The sequence below is a fragment of the Gekko japonicus genome, unplaced genomic scaffold (genome assembly GCF_001447785.1).
Source record: "Gekko japonicus isolate JY-2015 unplaced genomic scaffold, Gekko_japonicus_V1.1 scaffold513, whole genome shotgun sequence".
Lineage (NCBI taxonomy): Eukaryota > Metazoa > Chordata > Lepidosauria > Squamata > Gekkonidae > Gekko > Gekko japonicus.
In genome coordinates, this window is record NW_015171519.1 from 297,820 (window position 1) to 313,093 (window position 15,274).

The following is a 15,274-nucleotide window of genomic DNA, read 5'->3' on the forward strand; positions in this document are numbered from 1 at the left end:
CAAGCACCGTGCTTACTGCGAGACGATCGCACATGCAAGATTAGCATTTTTAAACCTAACCCATGCAAAATATTATACCTAGGACGACGAAGATGTCCAGTTGCATAACCCCTTCCAAAGGTAAGCATAACTGCTTGCGTCGAAGCACGGTGTCGGGACACGCGCTTGGCCGGCAACTCAATTCCGACAGGCGAGGGGGAAATCTTGAGCAGAGAACTGAGGCTGGGAGGACAACCGAAACCCCCTTCGCAGACGAGCAACTACGGGCCCAGCAGAATTTGGCCCTTTCTTTTCCTATACAAGCCCCTTCCTCGAAGTGCCAAAGGAAAGACCTTCTTTCCAAGAAGGGACTTCAAGGTCACCCGAACTCCTTTTCGATACTCGATAAACTGCTTGTTGTTAAAAGTTGCCTTTTATTTTGTGGATTTTTTAACTCCTGTGAACTGCTCGGATTGATTTGGCCGACAGCCAGACAAAGTTTTTGACACGTGCTCCATGCCCACAAACAATCTGAGTTATTATCCCCGTGACATTTTTACCCACCGCCAGTGTTCCCTCTAAGCTGCGTGAGTGTGAGCTAGCTCACCGTTTTTTAGCCTCCAGCTCACACATTTCTGTCTTGGCTCAGGAAGGATGGCTCTAGAGCAAACTAGTTTATGCAGTAGCCAAATCACTTGCTCACAACTTTAATGCCCGTAGCCCACAAAGTAGAATTTTTGCTCACAAGAATCCACAGCTTAGAGGGAGCATTGCCCACCGCCCTCCCTTAGGGGAAGGGACCGAATCGAGGAAATTTTCCCGGTTGGACTCCACTCGGTTGCAAAGCCCGTTCCCCAAAAATCGTATCTTGTTCGGAGCACACAAAGAGGCCGCAGGAGAAAGATGGCTACCGGGTGAAGGGATGCGGGTAGTTCTAGAGTATAAGCTTTCTACTCTTGAAAGCTTATACCCTATTAGCTGTTGTAGATTATCCGGGCTGTACGGCTGTGGTCTTGGCATTGTAGGACCTGACATTTCGCCAGTAGCTGTGACTGACATCCCCAGAGGTATAACACAGAAAGAGGGAGTACTCTCTGTGTCAAGGTGAGAAGAAAAATGGTCCGTGAGAGTCACCAAGTTTGTCCTGTCCTGGAAATTCTTTGATTTCCAGGAGTTTTCCTAGTTCTTGTCCTATCAGTTAAAACAGAACAGAGGAAAGAAATATTGTAGAAAGCCTAGAGCAGATATTGTCACAAATCTCTTTCTGGGTCTTCTAAGGGATACACTGGTAACTCGTGAGCTACCTATTGGATATCCTGCTGGGACACATTTAGGGTTGCCAATCCCCAGTTGGGGGCAGGGGATGGCCCTCCCCCCATTTCAGGGTTATCAGACAGTGGGAGGGGGTGTCCGCTGGGTGCTCCATTATACTCTATGGAGACTGGTCCCCATAGGGTATAATGGAGAATCGGTCTGTGGATGTCTGGGGCTCTGGGGGGAGCTGTTTTTTGAGGTAGAGGTACCAAATTTTCCATATAGCATCTGGTGCCTCTCCTCAAACCTCCCCCCAAAGTTTCAAAAAGACTGGACCAGGGGGTCCTCCATTATTTCCAAAGGAAGGAAGGCATTTAAATGGAACACAGTCCCTTTAAATGTGACGGCCAGAATTCCCTTTGGAGTTCAGTTGTGCTTCTTCCCTCCCCTCTCCCAGGGAGATGTCACATCCTGGCTCCTGGCTCCACCCCCAGAGTCTCCTGGCTCCACCCCCAAAGTCTCCTGGCTCCACCCCCAAAGTCCCCGGATATTTCCCAAATTGGACTTGGCAACCCTAGCCACAATCCTAGGAGGGGCCCCCTCAAATCAGACACCTTCTCAGCTTCAAGCTCTGCTCTTTCAGTGCCCACCCCCACCTGCCAGATAGGGCTAATCGCATCGGGCCTACCTTGCAGGGGTGTAAAACGACCTCTGAAAGCAGAAGTCTCTCTCTCGGGCGGCTCTCGGGTCAAGGTGGGTCCTGTTTCAGCCACCGCCTGCCTCTCCCAAAGGACCGCAGCGGGGGCGGGCAGGCGGATCTGAGCCGTCTCTCTTCCCGGGCGAGCTCTGCTGAGCCAGCGACTCGGGAGAAGGGAGGCGGCGGCAGGCTGATGAGGGATTGTTCACCCTGCATCCCGGGTGCGCCGCCTCTCCAAAGACATCGATGGGTGAGTAATCCCAGCAGCTGTCCTAATTGCCCGGGGGGAGGGGGGGCTCTGCAAAAACCGCCGCGCCTTCACCGCAGTCCACGATCCAGCTCTGAAGCACCATAATTTAGATGCTGTCATGTCTGGGTCGGGCCCGCGTGGGACGCCACAGTCGTGCTGGGCTTTGCAGAAGAGGGAATGCGCACAGCTGGAGGGGGGGGGACGAGCAGGAGAAATGGGACGAATCTTCACCGGGGGAGACGGCAGAAGCCGGGAGCCGGAAGCTCCAGGGATTCATGCCAAGCGGCATTTCCACACTGCTGGGCTGCCGATTCGCAGGCAATCGAAACCGAAGGGACCGAGAGACCGAATTTTTCACACACCCTTAAAAAAATACACACACACACCTCGGTGCCTCTTTTGCAAGTCACGACAGGCAAGGGAAGGAGGGCTGGTGGACGCCGGCCAGAGAAGGAGGCAACAGGCGTCCGGATCTGCCACCCGCCCAGTCCATTCTCGGTTCCTTCACACAGAAAAACTCCCCGCAGCCTGAAAGCTAGCAGTGAAGGGAATCAGAGGCCACCTCCTCCCTTTCGTCCTTCGGCTGGTCTCCCATCTGTAGGGAGCTGTTCGTACAGAGGAGCGTTCCGAGAATCAAACCTCAGGTCGCCAACTCTGGATTGGGGAATTCCAGGAGATTTGGGGGGGAGGGGTCCGGGCAGAGTGGGTTTGGGGGAGGGGAGTACGATTCCAGTGGGAATATTATTCCGGAGACTTTACCTTCCATTCGCTCCAGGGGGGAAGTGATCGTTGTCCGCTGGAGAACAGTTGTAGTCCTTGGCGAGATCTCCAGGCCCCACCTGGAGGTTGGCAACCCTCAGCGAGGTATAACGCCACGGCGTCCACCCTCCAAAGGAGCCATTTTCTCCAGGAGAGCTCATATTTGGCACCTGGAGGGGATCTCCAGGCCCAACCTGGAGTCTGGCAACCCTACCCGAGCCTCCACCGGTGGCCTGAAGTGGCACGGCCTTAATTCTACTGCCTCCTTCTGTCGCACGCACGGACCAGGCCATTCCCATGCACAGCCCCATCACGCATGGAAGGTGTTGTGCAGATGCCTCGCTCTCTGTCTTTCTCGTTCGCGCACGCCCAAGGGCTCCCGTGCTCATCCCTAGCAGCCAGCTACGCGACGGTGCAAACTCCCACGGGCTTCCGTCAGCCACATTGAGCAAGGGGAGGGGAATGTGAGGCTGGCCCATCTGGAGGGATCCCTGGTTCCGCCCGACCCAGCTGCACTCTGGTGTCCGTCCCCCCCCCGGCTTTGAAACAACACACCAAAGAGCAAACAGGTGAGATCAACCAAACATACAAAAGCAACCTTGAAAAGTATAAACAAGACCTGGGGTGTTTTTTTTGCAAAAACACTTATCGTGTCATAAGATCAGCTATTAAGTAGAGTGCAAATAAAGCCCAAAATGTGTAACTACATTAAGAGACGTACAGTTACAAGCGGGACATAAACCCTGCTGCGATAATCTTAAAGGCGGCGATCTCAAGCTTGTCATTCGGGATAAGAACATAAGAACATAAGAGACGCCAATGTTGGATCAGGCCAAAGGCCCATCCAGTCAAACACTCTGTGTCACACAGTGGCCAGAAATACCAGGTGCCATCAGGAGGTCCACCAGTGGGGCCAGGACATTAGAAGCCCTCCCACTGTTGACCCCCCCCCAAGCACCAAGAAGACAGAGCATCCCTTGCCCCAGAGCCCCTATCTATACCTTGTGGCTAATAGCCACTGATGGACCACTGCTCCATATGCTTATCTAATTTGAAGCCGTCCATGGTGGCTGCCATGCGCTTGCGAATTCTTAGAAACTAGCAGCAGTCCCACAAGCCTTATGAAGACTTAACAACCTGATGGAGATACCGATTTGAAACAGTAAAAAGCCCAGTGGTACCTTTAAGACTAACAAACTTTATTGTGGCATAAGCTTTCGAGAAACACAGCTCTCTTCGCCAGAGGCCTCTGACGAAGAGAGCTGTGTTTCTCAAAAGTTTCTACTACAATAAAGTTTGATCGAGGTGGGCGGCCGTGTCGGTCTGAAGCAATACAACAAAGTTGGAGCTTGGGGAATCAGCTGAGGACAAAAAGGAAGAAGAAAGCAAATCTGATGGCGAGTTGGGTTCGGTGTCTTCAGACGAGGACTACCCCTCTGAAAAGGGGGCAGCTGCCCCCAAAAGTCCATATAAACTGAGGATTAGAAAAGATAAGAATAAATAAGGGCTGAAGGACTCTGATTTGTGTCTGAAAAAATGTTGAAATAACTTGGGGATGCTCTGGGGATTTCTCTAAAGAGTTAAAGGGATGGTTAAACCATCATTAACCTAGCATAACCGACTATGTTCATTGTATTATTAGCTTTTTGAAACAAACATGATGATAAGCTGATGTATTGATCTCCTACTCTTGGGTTTTTAGTTAGTAGTGGGTCTTCTTTCTTTCTCCCTAGATGTAGTTCCCCTCCCTATATTTTCAGTTATAGTTTGTAGTGTGCAAAAAATCAATAAAAACCTCCCCTCAGGGGGATTAAAAAAACCAAAGTTGGAGTCCAATGGCACCTTTAAGACCAACAACTTTGTTGTATAATAAATTTGTTAGTATTAAAGGTGCTGCTGGGCTTTTTACTATTTTGCAGCAACAGGCTAACACGGCTAACTCCTCTGAATCCACGATTTGAAACAGGCCTGTCGTGTGGAACAACCTTGAAGACCTCACACTACGAGGGACTTCTCTTTGGTTGTCAGAGTGAATGGTTTTCTCTGTCCTTAACGGCATAAAGGAGATGGCTCAGTCCCTTTAAAATTGTATTTCCACAGGGTCCGTGTCCCGCTTCTAATTGTACGTCTCTTAATGTAATTACACATTTTGTACTTTATTTGCACTCAAAAGCCAGTCGAATCTGACTCTAGGGTTGCGGTGCTCATCTCCGTTTCAAAGCCGAAGAGCCAGCGCTGTCCGAAGACGTTTCCGTGGTCATGTGGCTGGCATGACTAAACACCAAGGCGCACAGAATGCTGTTACCTTCCCACTGAAGTGGTACCTATTTATCTAATTGCAATTTCTTGCTTTCGAACTGCTAGGTTGGCAGGAGCTGGAACTAGAGACGGGAGCTCACTCTGTCATGCGGCACTCGGGTCTCAAACTGCCGAACAACAGACCTTCCAGTCTGAAGCTCAGCATCTTAACCTCTGAGCCACCTTATAATACTATAAACATTTTTGCAAAAAAACCCCAGATGTTGTTGACGCTTTTCAAGGTGGCTTCTGTACGTTTTTGATTGACCTTGAAACAGCGCACGGCATACGGCAGCAAAGAACCCTGCGGCACCCAAAAGGCTGATGTGGCGCGTCCCGGTGCGGTGGAAGCAGGGACGCTTCGGTCACACTCACCTGCCAGGACTCCCGCCAGGTAGAGGAAGCTGATGCGGAGGATGCCGTGCACCATCTCCAGGGGGATGCCGATCATCAGCTGCAGGAGGGCATTGAATCCCAGCTGTTCCAACCTGGAAAAGTCACAAGGAAAGAGGCGACGTCATACCCAAGAGTCCCCTGCAGTTCCCTTTGCCCGGAAATCCTGACGCCCGGAAACCTGGTTTTTCAGTCCCATCGGAACTCTGCTTAGGTCGACAAGAACTCGGGCATTTTCCCTAGCTGCACCAGTACTATGGAATCGGCTCCCAAACGAAATCCGAGCTCTGCGGGATCTTTACCAATTCCGTAGAGCGGTAAAGACCGAGCTGTTCCGGCAAGCATTTCAATAGCTCAGACCACACTGACGGTTCTAGCACTTTAGAACAGAAGGCTTACTCTTGATTTTAATAAGTGCATTTGGATATTTTATTGACTATATTGTTTTAGACTCATATTGTATAAATTGTTATGTTGGTACAAATAGCAGAGGAAAGAAGGAAAGCGAAAGGCAAAGGCGAAAAGGAAAGATTTACCCAACTGAACGCAGATTTCCAGAGAACAGCAAGGAGAGATAAGGAGGCCTTCCTGAATGAACAGTGCAAAGTAATAGAAGAAAACAATAGAATGGGAAGGACTAGAGATCTCTTCAAGAAAATTGGAGAAATCAAGGGAGCGTTCCATGCAAAGCTGGCCATGATAAAAGACAAAAACGGTAGGGACCTAACAGAAGCAGAAGAGATTAGGAAAAGATGGCAAGAATACACAGAAGAACTATACAAGAAAGACCTCGATGTCCTTGACAACCACGACGGTATAATCACTGACCTCGAGCCAGACATCCTGGAATGTGAAGTTAAATGGGCCTTAGAAAGCATTACTAACAACAAAGCTAGTGGAGGTGATGGTATCCCAGCTGAGCTATTCAAAGTCTTAGAAGAGGATGCTGTTAAAGTTCTGCACTCCATTTGCCAGCAAATTTGGAAAACGCAACAGTGGCCACAGGATTGGAAAAGATCAGTATACATTCCAATCCCAAAGAAGGGCAATGCCAAGGAATGTTCAAACTATCGCACAATTGCACTCATATCACACGCTAGCAAGGTCATGCTCAAGATCCTACAAGCTAGGCTTCAACAGTACGTGGATAGAGAACTACCAGAAGTACAAGCTGGGTTTCGAAGAGGTAGAGGAACGAGAGATCATATTGCCAACATTCGCTGGATTATGGAGAAAGCAAGAGAGTACCAGAAAAATATCTACTTCTGCTTCATTGACTATGCTAAAGCCTTTGACTGTGTGGATCACAACAAACTATGGCAGGTCCTTAAAGAGATGGGAGTACCAGACCACCTCACATGTCTCTTGAGAAACCTGTATAAGGGCCAAGAAGCGACAGTTAGAACCGGATACGGAACAACTGATTGGTTCAGCATAGGAAAAGGAGTACGACAAGGATGTATACTGTCACCTTGCTTATTTAATATATATGCAGAGTACATCATGCGAAATGCTGGCCTGGATGAATCACAAGCGGGAATTAAGATTGCTGGGGAAAAGATCAACAACCTCAGATATGCAGATGATACCACTCTAATGGCTGAAAGTGAAAAGGATCTAAAGAGCCTCTTGCTCAGAGTAAAAGAGGAGAGCGCAAAAGTGGGCTTGAAGCTCAACATCAAAAAAACTAAGATCATGGCATCCGGCCCCATCACTCCTTGGCAAATAGAAGGGGAAGTCGTGGAAGTAGTGACAGACTTCACGTTCCTGGGATCCCAGATCACCGCAGACTGTGACTGCAGCCATGAAATTAAAAGACGCCTGCTCCTTGGGAGGAAAGCGATGGCGAACCTAAACAGCATGATAAAAAGTAGAGACATCACCCTGCCAACAAAAGTCCGCATGGTCAAAGCAATGGTATTCCCAGTAGTCATGTATGGCTGCGAGAGCTGGACTATAAGGAAGGCCGAGCGCCGAAGAATAGATTCTTTTGAACTATGGTGCTGGAGGAGACTCTTGAGAGTCCCTTGGACTGCAAGAAGAACAAATCAGTCAATCCTCAAAGAAATCAACCCTGACTGTTCCCTGGAAGGCCAGATAATGAAACTGAAGCTCAAATACTTTGGCCACCAAATGAGAAGGGAGCACTCACTGGAGAAGACCCTGATGCTGGGAAAGATTGAAGGTCAAAGAAGACGGGGATGGCAAAGGATGAGATGGTTAGACAGTGTCATCGATGCAACGAACATGAAATTGAACCAACTTCGGAGGACTGCGGAAGACAGGAGGGCCTGGCAGGAGATGGTCCATGGGGTCGCGAAGAGTCAGACTCGACTGTGCGACTGAACAACAACAACAAAAAGCCACCCTGAAGTCAAATAAATAAATAAATAAAAATTAACGGGGGCTTACGCAAAGAAAGGGGGGTGGGAGAAACTAAACCAACCAAGCGAAAACCTCCAAAGGAAGTTTAGAAAACTTATTGAGGGCCAAAAGTTAAAAACATAAGGAAGTCTAGACAAAAGAGTGTTTATTTCAAAGTCATATAAAAACCCCGCAGGGGTGTCGGCTATGCTGCCATGGTTGCAAGAGGAGTCAGATGTTTCATTGGCCTGTGTACATAGTACCCTTGCATTCCTTCTGTGCTTCTTCATTGCTGTAACGCTTGCTTACCTATAGCCGCGCAGGTGGTGTGGTGTCTGGGAGTGAGGGAACCGTGGGAGCGCTGTCGGTTCCCAGCTTTGGCTCTAACGGCCTGGGGCTCCTTCTCCCATGCGCGGGAATGTGGCTAATTGGCTTAAGGAGGGGGGGGGGTATGCATATGAATACTCTATATCCCATTATGCTTGCAGAAGCGACGCCATTCTTAACAGAATGTCAGGTTCCACAGCCAACAACTGAGTACAAATAAAGCCTCATAAAATGTTCAAAGTGACAAACGAGCAGAGAAGAACAGTGTATGTATGACCTGACGCATTTTGGCTCACAAGAGCCTTCTTCAGAGGTCAAATGGTGCAAAGTACAAAAACACACCAAGCAACAAAGTCCCTGTGACACATGTAAGGCAAGAAACAATGAGTAATAGAGGACCCGAAATGGAATGTTCCAATCTGGAATGGAATGACACACCAAAAGGTTTTTTATTTGGGGCCAATATCCGGCCTTCTGTCAGTAGGAGTAGTTGCACATCCTGGAAATGACATCAGTACCAATTCGCACCTTCCAGTTTAGGTCCTAAGAGTGCAAGTAAAATTGCCTTATCGGGGGACAGTGTGACATCGACATGTAACAGGAGAGGTTCCTAATGTATCCTGCAAGATGCGAGTTTTTGTTTTAATTGTTTTAACTTGTTCTATTTTTATTGCACTTGGTGCCTTAACTGTTCTGATCTTGTTGTATTTTATTGCACAGTTAGAACATAAGAACATAAGAGACGCCAATGTTGGATCAGGCCAAAGGCCCATCTAGTCCAACACTCTGGGTCACACAGTGGCCAGAAATACCAGGTGCCATCAGGAGGTCCACCAGCGGGGCCAGGACATTAGAAGCCCTCCCACTGTTGATCCCCCCCCCCCAAGCACCAAGATGACAGAGCATCCCTTGCCCCAGAGCCCCTATCTATACCTTGTGGCTAATAGCCACTGATGGACCTCTGCTTCATATGCCTATCTAATTCCCTTTTGAAGCCGTCCATGCTTGTAGCCGCCACCACTACACCACTACCGTCTTGAACTCCCGAACTCCCAACCTTCCGGTCTGCAGTTCAGTGTCTTAACCACTTGAGCCACCGCAGCCCTCCCAAACAGGTAGCAGGCCCCAAATCACACTGAGTGGATCACAGAATGTCAGTCTTTCTTAGTAACCATGGTAGGGAGAAAGAAACACGCCGGGGAAGCAAGAAGGAGGCGAGGAAGATTAGGACGATAGTAACTTTCTTCTAACTAGAAGTGAAATTTATTGATTTGATTCGAAACGGCATCCACATCCTACCCAGAGGGCGTGAGGGAACTAGAAAGAGTTGCTGCAATCATCCAGCAAGAGAAAGCAGAAAATGGACACATTCAAGTAAACCGTTGCTAAAAATCGGTTTTGCAAAAGCAGAATGCGGAGGATCCTGACTGGCGACCACCTGTGACATCAGGGAGATGGTGGTGCAGACCGGGCAGAGGAGAAGGGAGTTGGCACGAGAAATGGTCAGATCATTGTTGGTGGCGGCACAGATACTGCCCAATAGCCCCCTTACGATTCTCCAACAACCACATTCCACAGATCTTGCAGTTCTTGCAATTGACATGGGTGCCAGGGACAGAGGAATACGCTTCACCTGGACACAAGGCGCTGCAGATTAAACTCTGGCACGAACCAATAAGCAATGACGCTGGAATGGAAGCGATACCTCCTGAAATGCTGTCCAGACCCCCACCAATTTTTTGTGGAACGAGCAAAGATGACTGCAGGATCTCTAAGAACGCAGCAGCCCACGCTTCGTCACAGAAGAAACTTTCCATTAGGGAGAATAAAGTTTGATTCCGCCAGTCGGTTGAAGATCCTAAGAATCACAGTCCGTTGGCGGAAAACGGCAACGACGTTCATCTGCCGACGGGGAGGGGAAAAGAAACGTGCTAGCCTTCCCCGCTCAATATTCCTGCAGTTCTTCGGAAGGATCATCCGTCCTCTCTGCTTTTAACATACGTTTCTCAAATCGTCCCACCGCTATTAAAAATCAGTGTCGAAACCAGTCATGGGGCTTCTTTGCAGGCTGGGAAGGAAGGGCGTCGGTGACGGCACCGGCGCTAGCCAATCGACATCATCTGCAGGCAGCTTTTCACGGCAGACTTGCAGAGCTCCCCACCCCCCGGCATCCCGAGCTTAACTACTGACGACTGCACTGCCTGGGTGAATCAAGTCATGAACAACTTTCCCAACCACCACCGCCCCCCCCCCGTTTGTCTGTTTTCCCATCCGCCCTCCCGTTTCTCTCCTATATGGGAGAGGGGGAAACCACAGCAGGTACTACTTACCCCACGTGCATGAACATGTAGGTGAGAAACCGCCAGGCACGGGCTCGGTGTCCCGGGTGATACACCAGGGGGCTCTTCATGTACTCCGGGTGGTACGTTTGCAATACCCATTTGTTCAGGCGGGCCCCGTAGCAGAGGAAAACGATGATCTAATGCACAGAGAACGGGGAAGGAAAAAGGGACTGAAGAGAGTCCAGAGTATTGGAATGGGTGACTGTTATTTATTCTATTAAGCTGGATTTGCTCAGCCGCCCTTCCCTGCGGGCGGCTTACAACAGAGCAGCATACAATCCGTAATTTAATTTAAAGCCAGCATTAAAATTACCAGTAAATGGAACCAGATGCGTTCCAAGATGGCGGGGAAAATCGGCTTCCCACCTCCTAAGGCCGAGATACCGCAGGAGACCAAAAAAGCTGGAAAACAACGTACTGGTCCAGGAAACCAGCCTCCTAAGAACCCCCGAGTTTATTTTTTAAAAAACAGTTTTTTAGTCCTTAAACTCGTGGAAAGTGTCGTCGTCACGGCTGACTTGTGGCCCAGTAGGGTTGTCAAGGCAAGAGACGTTCAGAGGTGGCTGGCCATGGCCTGTCTCTGCATCGCGGCCCTGGTGTTCTTTGGCCCTGGTGTCCATCCAAATACTAGCCAGGGCCGACCCTGCCTAGCTTCTGAGATCTGATGAGATCGAGTCAGCCTGGGCGACCTACCTCAGGCTCGTATGTTATTTTATTTTATGAGATTTGTAGGTTGCCCTCTCTGCATAGCAGGCGGGTTCCATCGGATACAAGACACAAGCCGTTAAAAACCATTCAAACCCATCACATAAAACACAATAACGATTCCTATAGTTCAACCAAAGGCTCAACAGATGAGGTCTATCATAAACGGGGGTTCTAGATGGATTACACAGATCTGACCCAGTGAAGGGGAGGCCCAATAGAGAGGGGGACACCTGCCGTCCAGTGTTCCCGCTAAGCTGAGTTAGTGTGAGTTAGCTCACAGTTTTTTAGCCTCCAGCTCACAGGTTTTTGCCTTAGGGAGGAGGGCTCCAGAGCCAACTAACTGATGCAGGAGCCAAATCGCTCGCTCACAGCTCTCATGCCAGTAGCTCACAAAGTAGAATTTTTTGCTCACGGGACTCCACAGCTTAGAGGGAACATTGCAGTGCCGTCCTAACTAAAAACTTGGCGGAAGAGCTCCGTCTTGCAGGCCCTGTGGGACTGTAAACGGTCCCGCAAGGCCCTGATCTCATATGGGAGCTCGTTCCACCAGGTAGGGGCCAGGGCCGAAAAAGCCCTGGCCCAAGTCGAGGTAAGATGGATGTCCCTGGGGCCGGCGACCGCCAAGAGATGCCGATTAGCAGGTTGTAGAGCTCTCCGGGAAATCATAAGGGAAGATGATGCCAGCAGACACCTTAAGTGCCTAAAGACCTACTGACTCAGTTTCCCTGGACCAGAAAGTGCCGGACCCCCCAACTCCCTCTCCACAAATAGCAAATGGATCAACACAGCGGAAGAAACACGGCCGAATGGGACAAATTCAGGTTTCCAAATCCAGGTACTGGGGATATTCGGTTGCCGGATTCTGATTCATGGCGTGCAAATCCTTAAAAAGCACAAATGCACATGGCCCTGAGGGTAATCCCCGGTGTTGCAAAACCAGGCCAAACTTTCTCGTGCTTCTATCCCGCACAGATATCAAGGGAGAGCGGAAAACACTTTACAACCAAAGGGTCTGGGCACCCTCCAGTGAGGATGAAATGTACAGTTCGGCCTGAGCATCTCTGGATTTAGTGACCAATGGCTAATTCTTCCCCCGAGCGCGGTACGCCCCCACTGGCGCTCTGGGGGATTACGAGACAATTCCCCACCTACCTGGGTCAGCGTGACGACGGCCATGAACACAGGTGGAGGGCAGGTGCGGTGCTGGTAGAAGTACCACCGCCGGTCCATCTCGCAGGGCAGGATCTCGTAGGCCACGTAGCGCACGAAGCGCTTGTAGAAGCCCAGGCCCGTCTCGTCCAGGAGGCCATCCCGGGGCAGGGCCCTCTGCCCGTTGGCGATGGCCCGCTTGAAGCTGCTGGACCGCTTGCTGCTGATCTGCAGAGAGAGACCGTGACGCGCGATGGCGGCCGACTGACCGTGGCAAAACGCCACCCCCTATAGCGAGGAGACTGGGCACGCGCCGTCCACCTCGCTGGCCTCTGAACCTGGGACTGGCGGTTCAGGCCTTTGGGATCACGGCCTCAAACTGATCTCCTAAACACCCCGGGTCATTTGGTTTCCCGAAAGTCCATTTCTGGGACAGGCAAGAGACGTTAACTAGGCTCAGAGCTGTCAGTCAAGGAGCCGACAGCTACAGTCATCTTACCAAGCCCTCCTTTCGTTGCCCCTACCTTCTGAGAGTAGGTGGGTGGCAGCCCAGAGAAAGTCTTTTTGGTCACGGCAGCGAAACTCTGGGATTCGCTCCCTGGAGAGACTTGCCTGTCCTCCCCCCCCCGCCCCCTTCTGGCCCTCTGATTTAATGACTGTTTTTCTGCGTGTGCTTTGTTTTTGTTTTTAACTTTTTATTATCAGGATATAACAACCAATGTTCCCTCTAAGCTGTGGAGTCTTGTGAGCAAATATTCTACTTTGTGAGCTGCTGGCATTAAAGTTGTGAGCGAGCGATTTGGATACTGCATGAATTAGCTTGCTCTGGAGCCCATCCCTACCTGAGCTAAGACAAAAAATCTGTGAGCTGGAGGCTAAAGATCTGTGAGCTAGCTCACACTAACTCAGCTTAGAGGGAACACTGATCACAACATGTCCAACATTAAAACATTTTCCTTTATTATATACCCTTTTTACCCCTCCCCCTCCCTCCCCTCCTTCTGGCTTCCCGCAGTGCTCCCACCCCCTCCAAATCTTTCTTCTTCTTATCCATCATTCTCCTCTAAAAACAAAACTTAACAGGTAACATTATCTTTAACTAATATCATCTTATATTCAACTATTCCCGAGTTCTTCCTATTCTTAATAGCTATCAAACCAAAATAGATTATTCTTTACATCCCAATGTTTCTCCAAGTGTTCTTTAAAGTCCTTCCAATCTGCAAAAAACTCTTCTTCGTCTTTATTGTTAAGTTTTCTTGTTGCGTGTGCTTTGGTTTTGACTGTTTCAGTCCTGTGTTTTGGTTTGGTTCGAATGGTTTTCTAAAATGTGTTCTCATGACGGATGTTTTTAACCTGTTAGCCACTGTGGTGGCCCTGATGAGGGCAGAAAGGCGAGGTATGCATTTGGGAGATAAATAGAAGAGGAGGAGGAGGAGGAGGAGATTGGATTTGTACCCCGCCCTTCACTACCCAAAGGAGTCTCAGAGCGGCTTACAACCTCCTTTCCCTTCCCCTCCCCACAACAGACACCCTGGGAGGCAGGTGGGGCTGAGAGAGCTCTGAGAGAACTGCTCTTGAGAGACCTGCTCTTGAGAGAACCCGTGACTGACCCAAGGTCACACCAGCTGGCTGCATGTGGAGGAGTGGGGAATCAAGGTTTGAACCCGGGGCCTTCAGCAAACCAAGAGGTCCTCTACCACTGAGCGGCCCTGGCAGATCCCATCTAGCCTAGCTGCTCGGGGACCGATCCAGCAACTATTATTATTATTCAGCTCGCAGGAGCCGGCGAAGGACAATTAGGAGCATGACTTTGGAGTCGTGATATATAACCGGAGCGATTTGGCCCGATGGCAATTGGCTGGGCTTGACCGGCTGGAAGTCTCCAGGAGAAGTCCGGAGCTATTAAAGAAAATAAATGGATGCGGCGGTCCCACGATCTCTGCAGAGTCATCGAGGTAACAAAGGAGAGAGCTGCGTATAAAGAGGCAGCGCAAGAAGACCATGAATGCGTCAAGAGCCCAACGAAAAGCAATTATGTAACCGAGCCAGACCACTGGGCCATCGAGCTTGGTATCGCCTGCTCCGACTGGCAGCCGCTCTCCAGGGCCGCATGCAAAGAAAGGCCTTTCCCAATGACTCCCGCCTGAGTTGTGATAACTGAAGTTGCCGGGGGATTTGAACCTGGGACGTTCTGCATGCAATGAGGTTACTCAGTACACAGGGACACACGATGCGGTCTTCTGCTGGGTCAGACCATTGGTCCATAGATCAACGTTGCCAGCTCTGACCGGCAGCGGCTTTCTGGGGTCTCAGGCTGAGGCCTTTCAACGCGACCCTTCACTCGAAGTCTCAGAGTGGCTGATGAGGGCAGAAAGGCGGGGTATGCGTTTGGTAGATAAATAGAAGAAGAGGAGGAGGAGGAGATTGGATTGATACCCCACCCTTCACTCGAAGTCTCAGAGTGGCTGATGAGGGCAGAAAGGCGGGGTATGCGTTTGGTAGATAAATAGAAGAAGAGGAGGAGGAGGAGATTGGATTTGTACCCCGCCCTTCACTACCCAAAGGTGTCTCAGAGCGGCTTACAAACTCCTTTCCCTTCCCCTCCCCACAACAGACACCCCGTGGGGTAGGTGGGACTGAGAGAGCTCTTTCGAGGACTGTCCTTGAGAGAACAGCTCTGAGAGAACTGTGACTGACCCAAGGTCACCCAGCAGCTGCAAGTGGAGGCGTGGGGACTCAAACCCAGTTCTC

At 50.0% G+C, this 15,274-nt stretch overlaps 1 protein-coding gene across 1 annotated transcript in view; it reads right to left on the bottom strand.

The window, feature by feature from the left end:
* The window catches only part of RHBDL1 (rhomboid, veinlet-like 1 (Drosophila)), a 35,831-nt gene that overhangs the window by 2,882 nt on the left and 17,675 nt on the right, over positions 1-15,274 (bottom strand). Inside the window, exons 3-5 of the mRNA XM_015419404.1 lie at positions 12,524-12,748; positions 10,652-10,800; positions 5,613-5,725 (exon numbers count right to left, since the gene is read on the bottom strand). Of these exons, the coding sequence (XP_015274890.1) occupies positions 5,613-5,725; positions 10,652-10,800; positions 12,524-12,748 (487 nt within the window). The remainder of the gene's footprint in view (positions 1-5,612; positions 5,726-10,651; positions 10,801-12,523; positions 12,749-15,274) is intronic.